Here is a 27605-nt window from a genome sequence, read left to right as displayed (position 1 = left end):
CATCTTTTCTTAGCGAAATTGTACACAAAGATAGCAGACAATATATTTGAAGTAAACAAAATACATTTAGTTATAATAGTTTAATTTATTTGGTCTTAAAAATAAAAAGTGCCGACTACTGGGACATGCCGAACTTAGGCACACTTACCCTATGTGGTCTTATTTTTTTTTTTTTTTTTTTTTTTTTGATTAAGACAGTAAGATCTAGCATTTCTTCAGGACACATTGTCCTGCTCTTTTTCATAAAAAAAAATCTCAAATCTTGGGACATATATTTTTGGTCCTTGGTTTTTCCCACTCAAATGTTTTTTTTTTTATAAAAAATTTTCTATACATACTTTTTCTATAATAAGAATGTCTAGAAGCTGAGATTTCAACATTTTTGAAAAAAAATTAGAAAAAAAAAAATTGTTTGATACTGGGATGATTTTTTTCTGCTAAAACAGATTTCATATTCCTGAGATTGACATTTTTCGATAGAAAAATTCTCAGAGCCCTGGACTGACTTTTTCTACAAAACATTTCATTTTTAAAGGAAAATTGCTATATCTGATATTTTTCTACATTGTGGGGCCTGTATATTTTACATAGCAAAATTCAAAGGTCCCTTGATCAGAGCATAGAAAAAATTCTCAGACCTTAGCGATCGAGTTTTTTTCCATAGAAAAAATTTTGAGAATCCAGTGATCGGGTTTTTTTCATAGGAAAAATTCCGAAACACCAGGAATCGGATTTTTTTCTCATAAAAAAAATCTTGAGACTCCAGGGATCGGGATTTTTTCTCAAAAAATTTCGAGACCGCAGGAATCGGTAATTTTTCTCTATAGAAAAAATGTTGAGACCCCAGGGATCGGCAATTTTTCTCAATAAAAAAAATGTCGAGACCCAAGGGATCGGCATTTTTTTTCTCTAGAAAAAAATTGGGATTTTTTCCAATAGCAACAAATTTGAGATGCCAGAAATTGGAGACTCGATCGCTGTTTTTCCCATAGAAAAAATTTCGAGAAAGAAAGAGGGTTCGGAGGACTTTTTCCATAGAAAAAATCGTATGCACTAGAGTTCGCTTTTTTTTCTATGGAAAAATCTCCGACACTAGTCGCAGTTTTTCCTATAGAAGAAAGCCCTTGCACCTCCCTAACGACCACCTAACTCAGGTGTCAGAAACATTTTTTTTACAAAATGATTCTCAAATGAAAACTCTCAATTTTTATGAGTAAAAAAATGTATTCAAACTGGATTCTGACAATGAAAATTGAGATATGGTAACCAAGGTTTTTTGTAGAGGAAATGCCAGAAATTGGGACTTATTTTTTTTTTCTGGATATATGAAATTCCAAGTCTGGGAAAAGAGACCGATTTTACAAAAAAAAATATAAAGTCGGGATCTGAGTTTGTTTCACAAAAAACAATTATTCAAACTCCAGAATCCTAGTTTTTTTCTTTAGAGATTTGAAAATCTGTCTCGCAGATCCAAGACCTTGATAAGAAAAGATATCACACCCATGAGTTTGAAATTTTTTCGCTCAGAAAGATGTCCAGATTTTTTTATAAAGAGTTCAAAAACCCCACGACTTTCGATTTTCCGCTGACAAAATCAGTTCTACGATTCTGAATTCTTTTCTGTAAGAAAATGGTGCAAGATTTTTTCTTCAAAAAAAAAAATATCAGTCCCAAGCATCTACGAATATTTTGTTTTATGTTCCAAGATTGCTAGGAATTCAATTTCAAAGAAAACATCTGGATATTTGTCTACATTGTGGGGTGTGTATTTGTTTCTAAAGCAAAATGCAAAGTGTTTTATGCTCCACGAAGCTGAAATTTTTTTATGTTAAAAAATCAATTTAAATGGGCCGAGAAAAGTGTTATTCTCAAATGGCTGAGAATTTTTTTTTTTATAAAAAAAATTTCAAGACCCGAAAATTGAGAATTTTTCTATAAAAAATTTAATCCTAAAGATCTGAAAAAAGTCAGTCCCAATTGGCTCAAAATTTGTTTTCCATATCAAAAATCTTCTAAAAATATTTTTATAAAAAAATATGGCAATTTCCCAAAATCTGGGAAAAAGGTCGATTTTACAAAAAAAAGGAATTCTGAGTTTCTTCCGCAGAAAAAATTATTTTCAGCCTCCAGAATCCTACATTTTTTTCTTTGGAGATTGGAAAAAAGGATATAATTTCCATGATTCTGAAATTTTTTTCTCTCAGAATGATTTTTTTATAAAAATTCAAAAAACCCACGACTTTTGATTTTCCGCTGACAAAATCGGTTCTAAGATTCTGTAAGATAATGGTCCAACCTTTTTTCCTTGAAAAAATTTCAGTCCTTAGCATCTAAGAATATTTAGTTCAAGTTTCAAGATTGTGAGGCTTCTAATTTATAAGAAAATTGCTGGATCTGATATTTTCTACACTGTGGGGTCTGTATATTTCACATAGCAAAATTCATAGCTTCTTGTTCAAAGAATCTGAAAACATTTTTAGTTGAAAAAAAATTATTAAAATGGACCTAAATTTTTTTAAATGGACCAGATTTTCTTTCAATAGAAACATTTTATTCTCAAATGGCTGAGAATTTTTTTTGCTATAGAAAAAATTTCAAATCCAGAAAATTTAAATTTTTTCTATAAAAAAAATTAATCCTAAAGATCTGAAAAAGGTCTGTCCCAAGTGGCTCAAAATTTGTTTTCCATATAAAAAAATCTTCTAATTATTTTTTATAATAAAAATATTAATCCTAGGGATCTGAAAAGCGTCGATCTGAACTCGCTTAAAATTGTTTTCCATATAAAAAAAATATTTTAAATAGAATAACCTTCAAAAAATACATTGTATGGCTGCACTTTGCTGCAGAGAGCCAAATGTTCGTTTGAATAATTTAAATCTAAATATTTATGTATGTAATTAAAATATATACATTTATATACATATAATAAATTATTGTAAAACATTTGTATTTTGCCATGTGGTTGGTTGCTTGCTTGGCTCTACGTTTCAGAATTTTGTAAATATTTACAAAAATGCCATGCTAGTAAATATATGTATGTGTGTGTATGTATACATGAGTGTGTATATGTGTGTGCATCTTAGACGGCAGTCAGGCAACAATTGAAGAGAAAATAACAACAAAGGAATTTTCTGCCAATATTTACAATAAAATATTCAAACAAAGGCAGTACAAATCGTCTGAGTGACTGTGGGTCGGATTTGACTGGCTGCCTGCCTGCCTGCCTGCCTGTCGGTGGGTTGTAGGGTCGGTCGGTTGATGGGGTGTAAGAAATTATATATCCATGCCGCCAGTTAGAGAGCATAAAGAGATACTCGTTTGCATTGCCATTTGCAGACAAATTGCATTGTGGCCTGGCGTTTCATTTTCCTATTTCTTTTTTTTCTTTTTTTTGCTCCACCTCCGATGGTGAGAACTACAAATTGCGTTGGGAAAACGAAGAATGCCAGAGCTGAGGCATTCATGGCATTGTGTTCCTAATGGCGTTTTGTCTTCTATTTTATTTTTTTTAAGATTTTTTTATAACAAATAATTCCGGACCATAATAACATGAAAGATGCTGATGCTGATACACATATGGGAATGGTGATGGGAATTACGATGTGGATGAGGTTGCCTTATCTGCCTTGCTGACATGACGTTGGCGATTAAAGCAAGTCGTCTTGTTGACTTTGTGTGACTCAGCCGGGGTATATCAGATATTTTGTGATCTGTCTTGCCATGGATCAGGCCTTCATTCATCAGATTTTTTTTAGATAAATGGCTTTTGAGTGGGAAAACATTTTCAATTTTTTTTTTTATTTTTATTCTTCAATTATGCCTGGCATTGTTTTTGCGTATTACATAGGCCGGTAGCTGGCTAAGTTTTCATGTGTCGTTTTGAAATTTTTTTGTTGTTGCCATTTTGTGGGACAAAAGTGCATTAAACTCTAATGCTGTCGTAATTTACACAACGCCACCACCACCACCATCATCAACGCCAAAATCACTGCAACGATATTCAAGCAGAGCAATTGCCAGCGAATATTTGTTTGTTTTTTGTTTTTTTTTTTTTCTGTATTTTCGTTTCTTTTTTTTTCACATCTGGTTCGTAATTATTGGCTAGCAGATCGCATATTTTCCTTAATTTACACAGCTCAGTTCAACATGTGTGTACGTCGTTCGACCTGTCTGTCCGTCTATCTCCCGATAAGTTGAAGTTACAACGTGGGTAGTTGTAAGAGCCTATGTTGTAACTCATTGCTCCGACCCACACACAGATTAGCCTGTTTTCTAAGATATTCCGGTATAATTTTGAGGGGGCAACGCAGTTAACAAGACAATCCTGGATGGCAATTTTTTCTTTGCAACTTGGGGTAAAATTTTAAGAGCGAACAATAAAAATAAAAAAAAAAGTTCCGACAAAGTCAAAGGCCATAATTTTAACATTTTTTTTTAAATTTTAAAATTTTTTTAAATGAAAGCAAAAAATATCGGAAATAGCATCAAATTTTAGAATAAGTTTAGATTTGTTCGAATTGGTCACCTTTGACACGAATTATGGCCTTCAAACGGCCAATGAAACCGTCACACGCTGCCTGAAAGTTGCAGTGCGGGATTTTGACCCATTCCCGGCGAAACGCTTGCTTAAGGTGATCGATACTTTCGTATTTTTTAGTGCCAACCTAGCTTGGGGTTAAATTTTAAGAGCGGGCAATAAAAATAAAAAAAGTTCCGACAAAGCCAAACCCCATAATTTTAACATTTTTTTTTTAATTTTTAAATTTTAATTAATGAAAGCAAAAAATGCCGGAAATGGCATCAAATTTTAGAATAAGTTTAGATTTGTTCGAATTTGTCACCTTTGGCATGAATTATGGCCTTCAAACGGCCAATGAAATCGTCACACGCTGCCTGAAAGTTGACCTGCGAAATTTTGGACCATTCCCGGAGAAGCGCCTGCTTGAGGTGATCGATACTTTGGCATTTTTTTGTGCCAAGCTTGCTTTCCAAAATACTCCAGAGACAATAGACCAACGGATTGGTATCCGGAGATTTTGGTGGCCATTGTGAGCTGGAAATGAAGCGAGGAACCAATGATTACAAACATTCTTGGGATGAGTGCAATGGTGTTGAGACACGTTGAAATGTCCAAGGTCTGCGACCAAAATGTTTGCGTGCCCAAAGCTATAATACGCCCTCCTGAATGTTTTCGCGATAATATTCGGCATTTTCCTGATGCCACGGTCGATTAATACGAGCGGAGAGCGACTAGCAGCTGTTATGGTGGCCCACACCATCACCATGGCCGGCGCTTGAGTTCTGGTGGCCAGCCGAAGGTGCACATTTTCAGCTGACCTCTTTCGCCTCTTTGGCAAGTAAACACGATCATTTTGTTTGTTTACAGCAACAACAACAACGAATGTTTTCTCATCGGAAAAAAAAAACAAATTCGACACTTCACCACTTTCGGCCAAGCAAACCAATTCTTTAGCTCTTTTCAGTCTATTTTCTTTCTGTCGGGGGTTAAGTTCTTGCACTTTTTGAAATTTCAATGGCCTTACCCCGAGCTCATACACAAAACATACAATATTGGGTTTCGGAATTTATCTCGGAAATCAATCTCGATTCCTGGGGCTCTCGGGTTTTTTTTTTTTTTTTTTTTTTTGATGGAAATAACCCCGATTCCTGAGGGACCGGCAACGTTTCTATGGTAAAAATACGATTCCTGGGGTCTCGAAATTACTTCTAAGAAAAAAAACATCCATCCCTGGGACCTCCAAATGCTTTCAGATTATTTTTTATTTTTTTTTTTTTATTTTATTTTATGTTTTTACTTTTTTGATAAAAAAACTCTAAAATTTCGTAATTTTGTTTTTTTTTTCGTTAAAAATCAAAAAAAAATCAATTTCCCAAATTTCTTTTTCAAAAAATCAAACAACTTTCCCTGGGGTCTCGAAATTGCTTCTAAGAAAAAAAACATCCATCCCTGGGGCCTCCAAATGCTTTCTAAGAATAAAAACGCGATCTGTGAGCTTTCAGATTATTTTTTATTTTATTTTATGTTTTTACTTTTTTTGATAAAAAAAATCTAAAATTTCGTAATTTTGTTTTTTTTTTTTTCGTTAAAAATCAAAAAAAATTTAAATTTCCCAAATTTCTTTTTCGAAAAATCAAACAACTTTCCCTGGGTTCTCGAAATTGCTTCTAAGAAAAAAAATCCATCCCTGTGGCCTCTAAATGCTTTCTAAGAATAAAAACGCGATCTGTGAGCTTTCAGATTATCTTTTTTTATTTTATGTTTTTACTTTTTTGATAAAAAAAAACTTTAAAATTTCGTAATTTTGTTTTTTTTTTTTTTTCGTTAAAAATCCAAAAAAAATAAAATTTCCCAAATTTCTTTTTCGAAAAATCAAACAACTTTCCCTGGGGTCTCGAAATTGCTTCTAAGAAAAAAATCCATCCCTGTGGCCTCTAAATGCTTTCTATGAATAAAATCGCGATCTGTGAGCTTCCAGATTTTCTTTATTTTATTTTATTTTATTTTTTTTATTTATTTTTTATTTATTTATTTTTTTTTATTTATTTATTTTTTTTTTATTTATTTATTTTTTTTTTATAAAAAAAACGACTGAAATCTCGTAGTTTTGTTTTTTTTTTTTTTTTTTTTGGTTAAAAGTTATTATTATTATTATTATTTATTTACTTATATATTTTTTTTTTTTTTTTTTTTTGATAAAAGATCCTCTTAAATCTCGTAGTTTTGGTTTTTTTTTTTTTTTTTTTTTTTTTTAAAAATCGAAAAAAAAATTTCCCAAATTTCTTTTTTCGAAAAATCAAACAACTTTTCCTTTCATTCATTTCTTTTAATTTTTCTTTTTTATTTCATTTTAATTTTTTTCGAATTTCTATTTTCGTGTGTTTCAAAGACAAAAAAAGACATCGAGAGAATAGTTTGTGTGTTTAAATGTTTATTTTTGGGTGTGCGTTTTTTTATTGTAGTTTTTGTTTTTTTTTTACAACGGCACACATTTCAATAATCCCCTGAGTCGCTGCATGGCTTTTCTAAGGTGCCGCAGTGAGAAGGAAGTGCGATTATTTAAAGTTCATTGAATGTTTGTCTTTAGTTTTAGTTTTCGATTTATTTTTTTTCTGTTTTTGTTTTTTATTTTCAGGAAAACATTTAAATATTTTGTTTAATGGCAATAGGCATGAATCTTCAAGGAGGGCGAACCAAAAAAAAAAATGTTGAGCTAAATTCGAAATAGGAAATTCGAAAAAGAAAGATGTTTATTTTTAGAATTTTGAAGAAAGTTGAAAAGATTTCAAAGGAGAAGTTTTTTGTGCGCTCAAGTCAGACAGATGGAAAGGTGGACAGAAGGAGGAATGTCTCTAGATTAACTCCAAATGTCCTGAAATGAATTTTGTCCAAAGAGACCAAGGGTCGAAAAAGTTACTTTGATGAGCCACGTTTTGGCCGTTGCAAATGACAAATGGTCAATGGTATAATAAATCTGCCCAAAAAAGACGAGCCCAGGAAGGACTACATAATTCCAGTGCAAAAAAATAAAAAATGGTATTTTAATAAATTAATTATTAATTACTATTATAAATTCTAGTATTCAAGAAATTTTTTTAAAAAATTATAAAAAAATCATGTACATATATTATAAAATATATAATATTTATTTACATGCACCTAAATTTAAATTATCCGATTTTTTTAAATTTCCAACTAGAACGAGCAAATTTTTTCTAAACTTCTAAACTTTTGTTCTATATTTTTAAGTTATTATGTTTTTATTTTATATAAATTTATTAATACAAAAATTTATTTTCGAACTTACTAAAATTTTTTTAAATTATTGAAATTAAAAAAAAATATATTTAAAGAAATTTCCTGGTCAAGCCTCTTGCAATATAAGTCCAAAAATATATTTTATTTTATAATATAGTCATATTTTCTTATCTAGAATTGCATGTAAAAGAATTCAAAATTATTTCCATTCTTAATTTACCGACTAGAAAGTGCAATAATTTAATTAATTTTAATAATAATTAATTTATTTTATATTTACTTAATTTTTATTTATATTTTATAGAACGTGCAAATTTGTGTCTAAATCTAAAGCAGGCCCAGGCAGAGAGCCACACATTTATTTGCTCCCATTTTAATTGCTCTCTGATTACATTGTTTTTTTAATCGTCCCAATTGTGAGTGTGGAGAAAATGACACTCAGAGAAGGCTTGCGTGCCTACTCTTGCCTGGCCCTTGACTAGAGTGCAAAATACATTCTCTACATAATTCCTACTCTACTCAAAAAAAGTTGCAAAGAGCATAGCATGGCATAGAGGAGACAGTAGAAATAGATACTTACAGTTAGATTTGCCTGCGTGTATTTTTTGTTTTTATTTTATTTATAATAAATACAAAAATTAGAAATTAGCAAATATAGAGTTAGTCATAGAAATAGTACAGTTATAGAAGAGTAAAGATATGGAAATAGTTATAGATAGAGTGTGTGTTAGAATTTGTTTGGAAAATTTCCTATGAAATTTATTTTTTTTATTTCCATTACGAATTTTTTGCGTTTTATAAATATGGTTGGTATTACAACAACAAAAAGAGGATAGTGAACGGAAATTGTTGATAGAATTTGCATATGTGAATGTTTAGTTTTTGGATCGAGACAAGGGAGAACGTGACAAAATGAGAGAACGGGCTGGTTGGCTGGCTGGCTAGTGTGGCGGACTATGAATGAATAGTTTTTGCTATTATTTTTGAAATTTATGCATGTCATATATGTGTAATATATATGTGTGTATGAGTTTGTGGTATTGAAAGAAAGAAGAATCTGACGTCATATATAGATATATATTTTTTAAGTTTTACGTGTGTTGTTTGAAACTTTGATCGAGGGTAGAAAGAAATATTATTTTTTATTCTTTTTTTTCTATTTTTCTTTGGGTTCTTTTTTGAGTTTATGGCTAATAAAATAAAGTTTAACTTGAATGTGTCATTCACATTGCCTTTTTACTTTGTGTGTAAAATAAGCTAGTGACTTTGCCTTACATTCAGTAAAGGTGGGGGAGGTTTGTGGTCGTATGGGGTACTTTTTGTAATAAAAATAAGAAAAAAAACTACAAGGAAAAAGATAATAAAAATAATTTTTCGAATACAAAGACCAGCGGTTATTTACTATAGATTTCTTTTAAGATTTAAATACAGAAAATAATTTTTAATATTTACGAAAATCACTAAAACAATTTTCTATATAAAATGTAAATAAATATATAAATATTAATATTAATATAATATTAATAATTATTATTATTAATATTTATTAGTATTAAAAATTACATATTAAATATTAAATATTTAATTATTAAATATTGAATATTAAATAATAAATACTAAATAATAAATATTAAAAAATAAATGTTAAATATTAAATATTTAATATTAAATATTAAATATTATATATTAAATATTAAATATTAAATATTAAATATTAAATATTAAATATTGAATATTATATATTAAATTTTAAATGTTAAGTATTAAATATTAAATATTAAATATTAAATATCAAATATTAAATATTAAATATTAAATATTAAATATTAAATATTAAATATTAAATATTAAGTATTAAATATTAAATATTAAATATTAAATATTAAATATTAAATATTAAATATTAAATATTAAATATTAAATATTAAATATTAAATATTAAATATAAATATTAAATATTAAATATTAAATATTAAATATTAAATTAAATATTAAATATTAAATATTAAATATTAAATATTAAATATTAAATATTAAATATTAAATATTAAATATTAAATATTAAATATTAAATATTAAATATTAAATATTAAATATTAAATATTAAATATTAAATATTAAATATTAAATATTAAATATTAAATATTAAATATAAATATTAAATATTAATATTAAATATTAAATATTAAATATTAAATATTAAATATTAATATTAAATATTAAATATTAAATATTAAATATTAAATATTAAATATTAAATATTAAATATTAAATATTAAATATTAAATATTAAATATTAAATATTAAATATTAAATATTAAATATTAAATATTGAATATTGAATATTAAACATTAATATTTTCTTTGTTATATTTGCTTTCGCAAATTATATCTCAAATTATTTGTTATTTTAAATTCTTTTAAAAAATCTAAAAAAAATTCAATTATCTTCAAAAATCTTTAATGTTTGCCTCACACCTTTCTTTGTTGTGCTTGCCAAAAAAAGACGAATTTGAATAAATTAATAATATTTGAAACTGTAATCAATTCTATGCAATGAGTTAAAATTAGACAATGACCACTTAATACGTGGTGGCTAAACGGTAAACAATTTACCAAAAAACGAAAATATGACACAACAAGTAGCTGTTTAGTGGCTGCGAAGAAATGACAAAATTTTTTGCGTTTTTGTTATTTTTCAAAATCAACAAATGCTTTATTTTTGAAAAAGAAAAAATTACTTACCAAATATTTTCAAATGTGTTAAAATTTTCGTTTGGAATTTCTTGAAAAAAAAAATTAAAAATTCTTTCAAATTTTTGTTTTCAATTGTTTATTTATTCTCACTTCGTATAACAATTAGTAATAATGAAATATTGTGCAAAATACTGAAAAATATTTCCTTATTGCTTTTTTGTCTAAATTGGTACTTTGTTTAGCTTTCGAACTTGTTGCTACCTGCCTCGAAATAAAATTTCCAATTTTCCCCTAACTAAAAATAGATTTTGAAATAAATACATTTTGAAAAGCGGTTGTTGATTGTGAGGTATTTTTATGTTGGCTGAGAAGAAAAAAAAAACATAAACATAACAAAAAAAATAATAGGAAAAGTGGCAAGTGGTTGAGGTTCGATCAAAGATCAAAAGCGTGGTCAGCACACGTTGGGAAAAAATGTAGATTTTTTAAATAAATTGAATAAAATCAAACAAAAAACAAACTCAAATAAAAAATAAAATTGAAAAAAAAATTCTAAGAAAATTCAGTACAGCGGACCCTTTATAAATAATAGCAGAAGCAGTCATTCTGACTGAATATCCCAAAATGTAAATCATTGTTGTTATCCGCTCTTGTTATCCTTTTGAGAATTTTAACACTCATTGGTATAATTGTACCAAAATGTCCCCCATTATTTCATATTCCATTAATTATTATGTTATAAATTAGCATTTTTTAATCAAATTATATGAAAACCCATTTTTAACATTATTTCTTTCTCTCATTATTTCCCATCTTTAACGATATGCAAACACTTTGAAAAAAATTTATTTCCAATCATTAAATATTTCTTCAGTTATGCCTCATTAATTCGCATCTGTTTAATTAAATTGAACAGAAACCCAAATTTTTTAAATATTCCTCTCGCTATCTATCTTCGCACTTAGATTTTCTATTTGTTAAATAATATTTATCCCATTATTTCATAGACTTTAATCAATTTCTCCAATTGGGTAGATAAATCCCATTAATCCTCATATCTTCTCTTATCTCTCAATCTCTCTCTTTGCATTTCTCATTACATATATGTATTTATATATTTATCTATTTTAAATACCTCCATACATAGATTTTCCTTCTTTTTAATAATATTTATCCCATTAATCCCCCTCTTCAAAATTAATTTTTGTTAAAAAATAATATTTTCTTCCTCCACCCTAAGCCTCAATAATTTCCTTTTTATCATTAAAAATGCATTTCACATCCATTTCTCTAATCATTTGTTTTATCTCATTAATCCTCTTCTCCCTAATTGATTTCAATGGAATATCCATTTGTTCATGTTATTTATATTACATATTCTCTTATTGGAATCCGTTCCCATCTTCACTCGTTTTAATACACCTTTATACGCCTTTACATGTGTCTGGCAACATAACCTCAACTGCTACTGCTTCTTCTTCTTCTTAAAATTCCATCACTGTTCATTGTTGTTTCTAATCGTTTTAATGGCAATCCAACATATGTATATGTATACGAATTCTTCTTAAATGATTAATCCAATTGGGTGTGTACTCTCCCAAGAGCACAGAACTTCCCTCCCCTCACTCCCCTTTGGCAATATTCTAATACACAAAAATATAACAACAAATATAATTGTAAAGTAAACAAAAACAAAAACAACAACAGAATAATTCTAAACATGAGCCATAATAATAGGAGGCAGAGCAAGTAAACAGTAGAAGTAGTAGTAGCAACACTAAACAACAATAACAACACCAACAATTGTGGCAGCAACAATAAATTCCTCCCATCAGCAGAGATTCTCTCACATTCAATAAGTATGGTGGGAGCCAAATGTGAGTGTGTGTGACGCACACTGTTATCCACGATGTGGAGTATTACAGTAATGTTTAATGGAGTGAGAGAGAGAGGAAGAATTTATGAAGGGAGCCCAAATGACTTAAGTGTCATATTAAAGGGTGTTATAAAGAATTAAGTGGATATAATCAACAAATGAAAAGAAGCGAAAAACAACAAAAACAATTCTATAACAAAATATGATAATACAGTGGAAACAAGCTTTATGCAATGTCTATTAACAATAGTCCATTAGAAATGTATATTCATGCAGTGAATCTCTCAAATCGATGAGTAGGAAATTCTTTTTATGGTAAAAGGAAGAGAGACAGAGAGAGGGAGAGCTTGTAAAGGCATTTCAAGCTTTAAGTGTTATTCTTAAAGGGTGTAGTACAGAATTAAGTGGAGAAAAGAGCAAATAACACATGGAAGTAGAAAAGAAAGCAAGAAGTCAAAAGGAAACCCTGATACAGAAAGATCTCATTAGAAAAGTATTCTCATGCAGTGTTTCTTTAAAATCGATGAATGGGAAATTATTTTTATGGTAAAAGGAATTTGGTGGAGAGAAAGAGAGAGAGAGAGAAGTAGAGATTCATTATGTGTTATTCTTAAAGGGCGTAGTACGAAATTTAGTGGAGATAAGTGCAAAAAACACATGGAAGTTAAAAAGGAAGCCAGAAGTCAACAGGAAACCCTGATACAGTAGGATCTCAATAATGGCGTTATAAGAAGGTAATACACAAGGGGCTGGATTCTTGTTCAATGAAAATATGAAATGAAAAATATTTCCTTTATAATTATTTTTAATTGGAAATTTCTTTCCTTTTTAAAAATTTTCATTTCACATTTTTATAGAACAAGAATTGAGGCCCGGATTTTCAAAAAATTCTCTCTCTCCTTTTCGTTCGTCAAAAATACAACATTTATAGTAGCGGCTGGCTCCCTTGGGTTCTTTTAAACAAGCCCATACTGTATCAACAACTTTAAAACGCAATTAATTGAAAACCGAGACTTCTTTAAAGCAGAAGAAGAAGAAGAAACACACAAAAAACCCTAATGATCTTATTCAACAAAATGATGGTGGAGAGAGAGGCGGGGTAAAAAAGGAGGAATAAAAATATTTTAAATCTAGAGGCGAGTACGAAAACAATAACAACAAATGATGCTTCCATATGGTATGACGACCACATACACACAATGGATTCTCAACTCCACAAATAACCCCCATCTCCGGAATGGCATCAAACAAAACATGCTGGCTGGCTTGCTGTACAGAAGCCCAGGCCCAACAATAACCACACACACACATGCCACCACCAAAATGATGCTGCTAAAAGCTGAAGTATGTTGTTGATGTTATCAACGTCATCATACATCAAACATATGATGCATAACAAACATATACAGCTGGATTTTTTTCTGGTTTGCATCATACAAGCTATTGTTCGAGACACTGACAATGCATTCTGTGATTTCGTGGGGGCAGTAGCAAATGGAAAACAACATCCCAAACAACGCGGTGTGTGATAATAAAATACAAAAACTATAAATATCTTTGGAGAAGAAACATTGAGGAAATTTGAAGAGATGAAAATTAATCAATTTTCTTTTTAACATTTTTAGAAAGTTTTTGATAGTTTTTGTTTTCCTTTCAATGCTTTTAACAAAAGGTCAAATGGGTATGTATGCAGATACGGCTAGACAATTGTGTGTTGGCTTTGTCCCACTTATCAATTTCATGGGGGGAGGTGAAGGAGCATAAGAAGAAAATCATTTGAATGACGTTACACTCCTCCTCCCCCAGCTTCGAGAGGCACAGTGGGTAAAGAGAGAAAAATGGGAAATTGGTATTTGTAAGAGAAAAATTCCAAACAGAAAAACCAAGGATACTACAGAAGAAGGGTATAAAATAATTTTACACCACCGCCATCAGAGCTAATCTTCTGCTGAAATTGTGAAAAAGTGGGCGACCACTCACATGCTCAGTGCAAGAGAAGAGTCTCAAATTGTCAGAAAAATTAAAAAGAATCCAAAAATGACTTCAACTTAAGTTGCTGCAGAAGTTAAAACAAGGAATATGGCAAAGAAATTCATACAATAACAATTCGCAGGACAGAGCGAGAATCGCTAGAAGAACACCTCACATAAACGACTTTAACCAAAAAATCATATTGGGGTATGTCCATATAAGAACAACAAAAAGTCTTTTGAATTAATGATTTATTCTCTGATGAAAGTAAATTTAATATATTTCGTTTAGACGTTAAAATTTTAATATGGCGCAAACTGCACACTCAAATTTGTGAGGAAGTTGGGAACCATTCCAATACATCATTACGGCAACTTCCGATAGGAAGAATTGTCATATGTAAAACATTTGTGACACCTTACGATGCCGGCGACGTCAAATCTGAAACAAAAAATATACTTAAGAGGTCCTTCCTTCCAAAATCACTCATGGGGAACTACAGCTTATTCGGCCGTAAAAAAGATAAGTAGAATTGTAATTTGTATAACACTTTTGACTCCTTGCGATATATCCGACGATGTCGATGTTCTCCGACGATGTCAGAGCTGAGACAAAACATATTCTTAGGATATCCTTCTAAAATCACTCAACTGGGACTTTTGTCGAAACTCCCACTGTTAGGAAATCCTGATGATTTCTCTCTCACTTTATAATGAGAAGAGTGATACATTTTCCCTAGAAAAAAAACTTCACATAAGAAATTACAACTTATCAGAAACGCATTCACCTGTAAATGCAATTTCCCCGAATACGATCTCGAAGCAACATTCACAGGCCTTTGATGACGTCAAAATCAATGAAACTATCCTCCGATTAATGAAGCATCGGCTAGATTGTAATCTCATACATATATGGACCTAAAGAAACCTTAAACCTTATTCAAATGCCAATAATACAGGTTAATCAGCTGAAGAGTGGGATTAAATCTGCCTCAATAGAGCCAGTGGGAGCGAACGCAAAAGTGGTCTGCCTATGATGATGTTGACTCCTTTGCAGCCTCCAGGAAGACCGAATCCCTCATCTTACCCATGGTGGTGAAGATAATGAAGTCGACTGAAAAGCAGCTAAGAACTCGACTTAATCAAATACCTTCCATCCATCCGCGGCATCTGTTTTGGAGGTGGGGCAGGGTAAGCATCTATAAGAGGCAAAAGGTGGCGTCTATTGATAGATCTTTATGGAAACCATTTAGGGTCATATGATTACAAAGAAAGGTTATCAAATTCCCAAAGTTAACTATCGAATGATCTGAGAGATGCATTAGCGATTTTCACTGATTGCTGATCGACGGAAATGTCCGATATTTCTAACTGGGTGCTGCAATGTAGAAGGAGGTCACCGTGATAATGAGGATTTGATGGATTTTTTATAGAAGGAGTAAATGGCCTCTGTCACGCGTGCGTTGGGCGCCACCATATTAATTTACCTTCTCTTGGTGGCGGAACTTAAATAAGTTAAAAAGCAAAATGTGGGTCTCAACTTAAGTACCTACAATATTCAATCTGAAAACTGTAAGGGGAATGAAGACAATTCGGGGATACAATTCCGTTGAACCTGAAAATTTGTTCAACCAAAGAAGATTTTTGGAAATAGAGGTGAAACTATTTGAACAGAAACCCGTTGGTTTGAGTATCGGTAGCTGATGTGTTTGGACATAGAAAACCTGCAAAAGTTATTTTTCTGACCCACAAAGACCTCCTGGTGGAGGTTGTAAAGCTGATTGAAAAAGCAAAACGTGAGTCTGACCTTAGGTAGCTGGAGTATTCAATTTGAATACTGAAGATGGGATGGAGGCAATTCGGGGATACAATTCCGATGAACCTAAACATTTCTCTAGCCCAAGAAGATCTGTAAACATTTGTTTCTGATCAATGAAGACCTCCTGGTGATGGAAATGAAACTATTTGAACAGCAAAACGTTGGTTCGAGTATCGGTGGCTGGTGTGTTTTGTTTGAGAAGTCGAAGAGGGACGGTTGAGTTTGGTCCCGCAGGTGATGCGGGGATTAACTTTCAAAGAAAGTGGAAAGATGTATAGCCTTTGGGGGCCTGTAATTTTTTTCTGGCCCATGAAGACCACTAAAAGGTCTACTGATCACAGAAAAGCTACTGAAAGACTTCAGTGACCGGTCTTCATTTCTAATTCTCTTTTTCCGTTTCTTTTTTTTTTTTTCTTCTATGAACCATGAAGACCCCTAAAAAGTCTTCTGGTGTACTGAAGGTCTTTAGTGAGGGCTCATCATTTCCAATTCTCTTTTTTCGTTTCTATTTTTTCTTCTAAGACCCATGAAGACCCCTAAAAAGTCTTCTGGTCTACTGAAGGACTTCAGTGACCGGTTTTCATTTTTAATTCTCTCTTTCCCGTTTCTATTTTTCTTCTAAGACCCATGAAGAACCCTAAAAGGTCTTCTTGTCTACTGAAAGGTCTTCAGTGACCGGTCCTCATTTCTAATTCTCTTTTTCCGATTCTCTTTTTTCTTCTAAGACCCATGAAGACCACTAAAATGTCTTCTGATCTACTTGAGGTCTTTAGTGTAAGCTCCTCATTTTTGATTCTCTTTTTCCGTTTCTATTTTTTTTCTAAGATCCATGAAGACCAGAAAAAGGTCTTCTGGTCTAATGAAGGTCTTTAGTGAAGGTTCATCATTTTTGATTCTCTTTTTCCGTTTCTTCTAAAAGTTCTTGGGGTCAAATATAACCCATTGAAGTTTCTCTTTGGCAATTCTAAAATTTTTCAATTCTCCGTTTTCCATTTCTATCATTCTTCTAAGACCCATGAAGACCAGGAAAAGGTCTTCTGGTCTACTGAAGGTCTTTAGTGAAGGCTCATTATTTCCAATTCTCTTTTTCCGTTTCTCCAAAAAGTTCTTGGGGTCAAAGATAACCCAATGAAGCTCCTCTGTGGCGATTCTACAATTTTTCAATTCTCCGTTTTCCATTTCTCCACCCACTGTGCCACTGTACGAGTGATGATCTATGGGATAACTTTGATGTCTTATTGTTGTTGTTGCCGTTGTTATAATCCTCAAGTTATTGCTGTTAGTGCTCTCATTTGTTTTTGTCTTTCAGTTCATTTATCAATTGATGACCTAATCTTTCATCATTGTTGTTGGGTTACTCAGTCAGCCAGCAAGTCAGTCAGTCAGTTAGTGGCGCCGTTGTTATTGTTGTTGACTCAATGGCTCGACGGTGGCTATGAGCAATAAGGATATCCTTGGAAGTCAGTCGGTGTTAAAAAAAACAACAATTTTATCCTTTGTGTGTGTGTGCCTTACCGTTTCCTTGTCTATGTGTCTGTGTGTGTGTGTGTGTGAAATGTGTGGAAAATGTGCCACCAATAAAACGACACAAAGGATACATGGCCAAGCTGATGATGATGGTGGAGAAAAATATGACTCTTATTAGGTAATTGGAGGGTGGCCGATTTCTGATGATGTTGATGACTAACATGACCCCCCTTTTTTTCGGAATCAAATGAAGGAGAGATGAAAATGAAATGCTGAGATTGAAAAATATAATGAACCACTTATTTTGATTTCGAATCGGGGAAATGCTTATGGCCAACATGTGGTGGTGATTGAAAGAAAATCAATTTCAATTTTTTTTTGAAAAATCTTAATTTTTTAATTAAAAAATGTAAAAAAATAATGATTTAATAATTTTAATTTTTTTTCGAAAAATCATAATTTTTAATTAAAAAATGCAAAATAAATGATTTAATAATTTTCAATTTAATAAATTTCAATAATAATTGAAAATTATTAAATCGTTTTTTTTTTACATTTTTTAATTAAAAATGATGATTTTTCACAAAAAAATGGAAATAATTAAATCATTATTTTTTTCACATTTTTAATTAAAAAATTACGATTTAAAAAAAATGAAATTGATTTTTTCAATCACCACAATATTTTAAATCAATTTTCAATTCACCAAAAAAAAATATAAATAAATAAATTTTTTTTTGTTGTGAAAAATCATAATTTGTAATTAAAAATAAATATTTATTTATTTATTTATTTTTTTTTTTTTTGGTGAATTAAAAATTGATTTAAAATATGGTGGTGTTTGAAAAAATCAATTTCATTTTTTTTTAAACGTAATTTTTTAATTAAAAAATGTGAAAAAAATAATGATTTAATAATTTTAATTTTTTTTTTTTTTGAAAAATCATAATTTTTAATTAAAAAATGTAAAAAACGATTTAATAATTTTCAATTATTATTTTTTTTCCTTTTTTGGTGAATTTCATAATTTTTTAATTAAAAAATTCCATAAAAATGTGTTTTAAAATTCGCAATGATTTCGTCATTTTCAATTCTTTTTCTAGAATTCGTGTTGTTTTATGTCATAAATTTTGCTTGCCGCAAAATACTTTTTTGTTTTTGTTTCCAAATTAAATAATTCTTAATGTTTGACATATGTTTCTGTTTTTTCCTCTTTATATGAGTATATATATAAATATATATTTATATTATATATTTATAAAAAAAATAATTAAAAATAAATTTTGTTTACCTGTGAATGAGCTGAACATTTTGGTTTTGTTGGTAGTTTTTGAGATTCTTTAATTTAATGAATTAAAATATATATTTTTTGCAGAGCTGAACTCGTTTGCTTACTGAAATTATATTTAAAAAAATATAAAATTTAATAATTTTTTCTCTTCGATTTTAAAATATCCAATTTAATTTAATTTGTTTGTTTTTTTCTTTTATCGCACACTCTCAATTTATTTTCATCATCAATTATGTTTCAATAAATATTTTCAATTATTTTCTCTTTACTTTTTTTCTTAGAGGAAAATTTAAAAATTTTCTTTTCTTCGCTGGTTATTCGACACACAACCGTTCACGACGTAAACACATTTAACATTGAAATGCTAGCAAAGATTTGTTAAATGTCGAACTTACCAAAATCCACTGAACGTTTGGTGTAAAATGGGCAGCACTGTTTCGTTGAGTTCAGGCAACGAACAATCAACCACACACACAACTCAAACCGCCATGCTGGGACAGTAATAACAATAACAAAAAAACCAGAATGGTAACAAAAAAAAACTTAACGAAACAGAATCATGAAAACACGCTAATGCAACATGTTGGCTTCGAACATGAGGTATGAGTTGCAGGGAGTAGAAATGCCACATTCCATGCCGTCAACACTTGTTGCATGACAAATGGAGATGGGAAATAAACATTTTGGGACATTTTTTTTTTTTTGGGATTTATTTTTGGAGAAAAAAATATATTTTTATGAAAAATGTTTGGGGAAATAGAAAATTTTTTTTTTCAATGATTTATTAAATGTTGGAAGACAAAAAAAAATGATTGAATGAATGAAGCTAATGGCAGGGATGGGAATTTCAGCAGTTGAATATTATTCCTGAAACTGAGTGGCCGAAAAAAAAATTATGCTAAGTAAAAGTTAAGTGGAAATTTTGTCAAAAAAGGTTTTAAGTTTGACCAAGCCAAGCTATTATTCCTCTCACCATTGTAGAATACAAATATTTGAAAATACTTCCGAAATTTGAAATTACTCCCGTTTCAAATAATTAAATATAGAAAGCAAAGGAAGTATCTTTTACAAGCCTTTACTACAAATTCCCAAAAAATTACCCTTTCTCCAAAATTTTAGAATTCCGTCCCAATTCCTTAGCCTTTAGTTATGCTTGTGGTACCACTTTAGAAAATTTCGCGGAACAATTTTTTTTTTTTTTTTTTTTTTGTCAAAGTCAAAGTAAAATACAGAATTTCAGAATTCCTGCTCTAGCCGTACGATACATAGTACGTTTTAAGTGCAAATTTCCAAAAAGGTACTGGATTTAGTACATTTTAGATCAAATTTCTCAAAAACAAGTAAAAGAGTATCAGTCGGTTTTGCCGACAGATGTATACCCCCAGCCTTGAGTTATGATTATTTAAAGAGTTGACCCTTAAATGGGGGAGGTTCCGAAGCAATTGGCCAATAGTGACCAATTCGTATTTGACCTAATGATAATATACATTTTACAATGTGCCAAATATAGACTACAGAGTGAAATAAAAAAAACTGCAATAAAGTCAAACGACATAATTTTTACATATTTTTTTTTTTTTTTTTTTTTTTGAAATTTTATTGAATGAAAGCAAAAAATGTCGGAAATAGCATCAAATTTTAAAATAATTTTAGATTTGTTCGAATTGGTCACCTTTGGCACGAATTATGGCCTTCAAACGGCCAATGAAACCGAATGAAACCAAATATGTGGCAAAAGTTCGAGATGTCAATATTCTAACTCCAAAGAAGAGACTTTCTAAAATCTACATAGAATCGGAATTACATTTCTAGCTCATTTTAGTTTTAAATACTATTTAGTACAAATGTTCCGGCACAAAGTACAATTTATGCTTTCTTCACGCCAGAAGTGACCTCGTGCTAGGTTTAAAAAATTGTATGTCTACTCCTTCGTATTTAGTAAACAGCTTATACTTTTTAGTATCAACAAGTAAAAAAGCAGTAAGTTCGGTCGGCCTCCGCAATTTGCAAAAAAAAATTGAAAATTAAAAAAAAAACGTTAAAAATTCTGTTAAAATCTTAAAAATACTGAATATAGCCGTTATATTAGGGTCTATACGAAGAGGTGGACCTGCAAAGGCAACTTTTGCCATAAGCCATTGCTATATTCAAATACGAAACTTGAAAAAAATCCGCTGAATAATGTAGCTAAAATCATCAAAATACCGAATATGGGGACGTACCGTGATATCGGGGCTATACGATGACCTATTAACTATTAGGAACTTCAAATTCGAAATTTCAAACCATATCGGTGAATAATGTCCCTAAATTCGTCAAAATATGGAATATCGATGGGTACCGTTATATGTATATGGGCTATACGATATCGTGGAACTAGACTAGACTTTTCTATTCCAGGGGGTATAGCATGGATTTCTAGACAATTCCATTGAAAATATAGCTAAAAAAATCATCAACATATCGAATATATTGAGGTACCGTTATATGGGAGATATAGGATATCGTGAACCTATATAGACAATACTTCCAGGGGTTAAAGAAATCAGAAGGGACCCCTTTTGTGGCTTTTCAGACAATTTCATTGAAAATTTTCAAAGAAATCTAATGAAAACTCCGATTTGCTGGACATTTTCCAAATCATCATTTGCAAAAACATCTACTAATCTGTATCTCATATTTGTGAATTCTAACTTATATTCAGCGCGAAAATTTTAGTTTTTTACAGGTATTATTAGTGATCCATATGCTTAATTTGAATATTCAAGCCCTAAAATATAGAGTTTTAGCCCAAAAACTTAGTTCTAGTACCTTTTAGTACGGATTTCCAAAAAAAAACGACTTATATCCCACCAATCAATTAAAAACTATTTGCACGTCAAATTTCAAAATTTCCGCCCTAGCCGATTCCAACTTTTTATACATCAAATCTAATATATATAAAGAGTCTATATTATATACAATCTCTATATTTTATATTATTTGTGTTGTACATTAAATACTTCATAGTATACCACCATTTAATAACCCTAACCATTCGAGTAGTTATCATAAAGCGCCTAAAAGCATGCCGTGGTTTTTGTTTAATAAATAAACAGCAATTGCCATACAATAAGCTTTCCTACATTACTTCATGAAGTATTAGCCTTGTAGTGTGTGGTATAAAGATTAGATGGCGCTAGTAGAAAAAAAGAAATAAAACGAGAATGTGAACAGCATAAAGCCCTATTTACAACGAATATGTTTAGATAAAACGGAATAAACAGACTGCCAATTCCGTTGATTATTCGACTAATAAATAAGGAATCTTTGAAAAATCTGTAATTTGGGTGTCGGTGCAAAAGTAGACTTTCATATGTCAAATATTGAGACGTTATTTACCATTCTTTGTGTCGAAATAAATGACTGCTGTAGTGGACTTCTCTAACTCATTTTTTGAGTTTTCGACCAATATCAGTAAAATTATGAATGAAAATGTAAGTTGCCAGCATTGTTGCTATGGGTTATGGGCCATAGCGAATATTTTATTTTGTGAGTAACTTGCCAGACCACGGAAGCATTGACATGATACAGAAAAGATTAGAAAACCTTAGATAAATCCAATTATTTAATTTTTCTGAATTTTAAAATAAATTTTTTTAAATTTTAAAACAGCGTCCCTGTCGCCATTTTTTTTATACCCTCCACCATACTATGGAGGGTATATTAATTTTGTCATTCCGTTTGTAACTCCTCGAAATATTCATGTCAGACCCAACAAAGTATATATATTTTTGATCAGCGTAAAATTCTAAGACGATTTAGCCATGTCCGTCTGTCTGTCTGTGTGTCTGTCTGTCTGTCTGTCCGTCTGTCTGTCTGTCTGTTGTAATCACGCTATCTTTCGAACAAATTGAGATAGGAGGCTAAAATTTTGCACACATGTATTTTTTCCCAGTAGGCAGGTTAAGTTCGTAAATGGGCCATGTAGGTCTATGTTATCATATAGCCCCCATATAACGGTACCTCCCGATATTCGGTATTTTGATGATTTTAGCGACATCATTCACCCAAAGTATTTCAAATTTCTTATTCGAAGCTTGTAAGGGGTACTACAGCTTATGCCTAAAAATTTCGTATGAAGGACCACGTCTTCGTATAGCCCCCATAGAACGATACCTCCCGATATTCGAAATTTTGATGATTTTAGCGACATTAGTCAACGGAATTGTTTCAAATTTCGTATTTGAAGTTCGTAACGGATGCTAGAGCCTATAATAAAAAATTGTTCGTGTAGGTCCACGTCTTCGTATGGCCCCCTTATAACTATACCGCCCAATATTCGGTATTTTGATGATTTTAGCGACATTATTCACCGAAATTGTGTCAAATTTCGTAGTTGAACTTCGTAATGGGTACTACAGCCTATGACAAAAAATCGCATATGCAGGTTCACGTCTTCGTATAGCCATATAACGATACCTCCCTACATTCGGTATTTGGATGATCTTACAGAAATTATTCAACGGAATTGTTTCAAATTTCGTTTTTGAAGTTCGAAATCGGTACTACAGCCCATGACAAAAACTTGTTTATGCAGGTCCACGTCTTCGTATAGCCACCATATAACAGTTCCGCCCAATATTCGGTATTTGGATGATTTTAGCGACATTTTTCAACGGAATTTTTTCAAATTCCGTAGTTGAACTTCGTAATGGGTACTACAGCCTATGACAAAAAATCGCATATGCAGGTTCACGTCTTCGTATAGCCACCATATAACGATACCTCCCGATATTCGGTATTTTGATGATTTTCGCGGCATTTTTCACCGGAATTGTTTCAAATTTCGTATTTGAAGTTCGTAATTAGTACTACAACCTATGACAAAAAATGGCGTATCTGGGTCCACGTCTTCGTATAGCCCCCATATAACGATACCTCCCGATATTCGGTATTTTGGTGATTTTAGGGGTATTATTAACCGGAATTGTTGCAAATTTCGTTTTTGAAGTTCGTAATGGGTACTACAGCTTATGCCCAAAAAATTCGTATGCAGGTCCACATCTTCGTATAGCCCCCATATAACAATACCTCCCGATATTCGGTATTTTGGTAATTTAGCGGCATTTTTCAACGGAATTGTTGCAAATTTAGTTTTTGAAGTTCGGAATCGGTACTACAACCTAAGACAAAAAATCACTTATGAAGGACCACAGCTTCGTATATACCCCCTCCCACTATAAGGGGTTTCTCTTTTATAGGACTTTTTTGACGGATTTTTTTTTTAATTTTCAAGTTGTTTAAAAATGGCGGATGGTATTAAAAGTTCGGCTTATATGTTTTTATTTTTATTTTTTCACAATATTTTTTACATCAGTTTTATAAAAAAATTTCCATTAATTTTTACCCAAAATTTATAAAAAAAAATTGTCATTTAAGTGAAGGGAGGTCGCCCAACTGTGACCTTTGTCTTTAAAATAAAACATTGGATTATGCACTTCTAGCATTTAATTTGTTTTGAAAAAAAAGTTAACCTTATTTTCCATCCCCCCAACAATGTTTCATGCTTCACACTTTAATCCCAAATGCAATTCAAAATCCATTTTCAAAATTTATTAACAATAAAAATAAAAACTAAATTTTTGCTAGAATCACACAAAAACGAACAAAATATTAAAATCCGCCACACCTCTCCAAAAAAAAGTAACAAAGTAAGTTTTTTTATTATTCTTGTTGTTTTTGTAGCGTCCAACAATGATAATCAATCAAAAAACAAACGCTGTTTAGACGTCGTCTTGTTGCTCGTTTTGACCTCCAGCCAAGCAACAAGACGAGAAGTTGGGTTTTCTATAGTCGTCGAAATAACCTTAAATTGTATTCTTGAATAAAAACACGGCGAAACAAAAACTAAAATGCCCAATAAATAAAAAATAAACACTAAATAATAAATTTTGGGAGGCTTTATGGTGGTAAAAAAGATTAGCAAAAATTGTTAGAAAAAAAATACCATTGAAAAAATAAACTATATTTTTGTGATAACAAGCCGTGACCAAGACCATGCGAACCCATTAACCTTAGTTTGGGGGGGTTTTCAAATGAAAGGCAATCGATTGGTCAGCAAAAACCTAACATTTAGACAAGAAATCACTGTCAATGTCAGTGGCAGCAATCGCATTGAAGAGACATTCAATACTTGTTTCTTATCAAAATCTAAATTTTCGGGTATTTTTTTTTTTTTTTTTTGGAAACCAGAAAAAAGTGCTTGAATTAAAAAAGTCACACCTTTGACAATTAAGAATTTTTTATTTTTATGGGTTTTTATCAAAACTATTTTTTCCGCTCCCAAAAAAAACATGACATATCACAGTCCCATGAGCTCACTTACTCACCCTTTAACCCATTTCATGGTTCTAAACTTTATTTTTGATTAATTCGTTTTCTCTGGGGCTTTTTTTTCCAATTTGGAAAGTACCATCAATAGTTTGAATGTCAGATATCAAACTACTATGACAAATGTCTGGAGGGTGAATGAAGTATTTAAAAATATAAATAATTATTTGTCGTTGTTATTGTTATTTTATTAATTGTTTATTATAGGACGTCTTACATGCGGCAACATGTGCATTAGGTGTGGTTAATTACTGCTCCTCTCTTCCCTGTTTCTCTTCATTGCCCTCTCTCTCTCTCACTCCGTGGTTAATACAAGAACAACAAACAAAATAGGTATTTAATCAGCCAATAAAACCACGAGACTGTAATTATTTATTAACTTTTATTAGACGACTAATAATCTATGAAGTGATAAGAGCCAGCCATTATAATTATTATTGTGACAAGTGTAAAATATATTTTTTTTAAATAAAAATTGGCAAAATTGTTATATAATAAGAGACCATGAAAAGGTATTTAAGAGATAGAAGAGTTTAAGTTTTCCCATGGGAAATCCCATTCAAATGGTCTAAAATGAAGTTTTCCATTGGAAACCTTCAGTTTTTCCATAGAAAACCCCACATTCTCCCTAGCGACCCCAATTTACCAACTTAAACCTCGGTATTTTTTATGGGAAATGCCAGTTTTCCCAGTTTTTTCCATGGAAACCCCCAGGTTTTCCCATCGAAAATCCTGTTTTTCCACGAAAAAGCCCAGTTTGCCTATGGACATCAACAGTTTTCATAAGGGAAATCCCAGTTTTAATATGGAAAATCCAGTTTTCCACTAGAAACCCCACATTTTCTTATGGGAAATTCCAGTTTTCCTATACAAACCGAAGTTTTTCCATTGTATTTTTCATTTCCCCCATTTTCATATCAGAAATCCAGTTTTCCAGTAGAAACTCCATTTTCATGTCGGAGTTTTCCCCTGAAAACCCCATTTTTCTTATGGAAAACTCCATTTTTCCGATACAAACCAGAGTTTTCTCATTGAAGTTTTCCCATTAAAAACCCCAGTTTTCCCATTGAAAATCACAGTTTTCCCATTGAAAACCCCAGTTTTCCCATAGAAAACCTTTGTTTTCCCATGGAAACCCCCTGGAAACTCCCAAGTTTCCCACAGAAACACCCAATTTTCCAATGGATATTTCCAGTTTTCTTATCGAAATCCAGGTTTTTCTCCAGGAGCACCAAATTTTCCATGGAAAAAACTTCAATTTTCCTATGGAAAACATATTTTTTTCCAATGGAAAACCCCACTTTTTCCATGTAAAACATAAATTTTTCTATGGAAAACATCTTTTTCACATGGAAAACACCATTTTTCCCATGTAAAACATCAATTTTCCTATTGAAAACATTCATTTTCCTATGTAAAGCACCAGTTTTCCATGGGAAATACCAGCTTTTTTATTTCCCTATGGCAAAAATCAAATTTTTTTCTGTGGAAAACTTCAGTTTTTCCAAGGAAAACCATAATTTTCCCACCGAAATCATCAGTTTTCCTATGAAAAATATTAGTTTTTACATGGAAAACATCAGTTTATATAAGGAAAACATCAGTTTTTCTATGGAAACATCAATTTCCCTATGGAAAACATCAGTTTTCCAATGGAAAATATCAATTTCCTTAGAAAAACATAAGTTTTCTTATCAAAAACATTAATTTTCCTATGAAAAACACCATTTTTCCTATGAAAGCACCAGTTTTACTATGGAAAACTTCAATTTTCCTATGGAAAACATCAATTTTACTTTGGAAAACATCAGATTTTCTAAGGAAAACTTTAGATTTCCTATTAAAAATCTCAGTTTTCCTTTGGAAAACTATGGAAACCTCATGGAAAACATTAGTTTTAGTTTGAAAAATATAAATTTTGCTATGAAAAACATAAGTTTTCCTATGAAAAGGCTTTAGTTTTCCAGTGGAAATCATCAGTTTTTTATGAAAATTATAATTTATCTTTGGAAAACATAATTTTTGCATTTTTACGAAAATTATTTTTTTTTTATAGAAAACAAAAATTTCCCCATGGAAACAAAAATTTTTCCATGGAAAATATTAATTTTCCTAGAGAAACATCCATTTTCCTGTGGAAAACATCAGTTTTCGCTCTTTTCCCCTTTAGTCGTTTCCAAAATAAAAATGCTCTCCGTTTTTTTTTGTCTTTTTTCTTATAATTTTATTTATTTAAATAATAAATTTATATTATAATTTAAAATTTGGCAACAATTAAAACTTAAAAACTAAACAAAAAAAATACACATTTTAATAATTATAATAATATATAA

At 30.8% G+C, this 27605-nt stretch overlaps 1 protein-coding gene across 2 annotated transcripts in view; it reads right to left on the bottom strand.

The window, feature by feature from the left end:
• The window catches only part of LOC101894321 (uncharacterized protein CG45076), a 38671-nt gene extending 19374 nt beyond the window's left edge, over positions 1 to 19297 (bottom strand). Inside the window, exons 1-3 of one of the 2 annotated variants that reach the window (XM_059128846.1) lie at positions 19170 to 19297; positions 18901 to 19003; positions 8361 to 8372 (exon numbers count right to left, since the gene is read on the bottom strand). In XM_059128846.1, coding sequence (XP_058984829.1) covers positions 8361 to 8372; positions 18901 to 18919 — 31 coding nt within the window. In that variant the 5' untranslated portion in view covers positions 18920 to 19003; positions 19170 to 19297. The remainder of the gene's footprint in view (positions 1 to 8360; positions 8373 to 18900; positions 19004 to 19169) is intronic. The other variant, XM_005180648.4, reaches the window with a different exon arrangement.
• Between the last annotated feature and the right edge of the window lie 8308 nt (positions 19298 to 27605).

Source organism: Musca domestica, unplaced genomic scaffold (assembly GCF_030504385.1).
Source record: "Musca domestica strain aabys unplaced genomic scaffold, Musca_domestica.polishedcontigs.V.1.1 58, whole genome shotgun sequence".
Lineage (NCBI taxonomy): Eukaryota > Metazoa > Arthropoda > Insecta > Diptera > Muscidae > Musca > Musca domestica.
The sequence above is the reverse complement of the archived record's forward strand: the minus strand, read 5'-3'. Positions and strand labels throughout refer to the sequence as shown.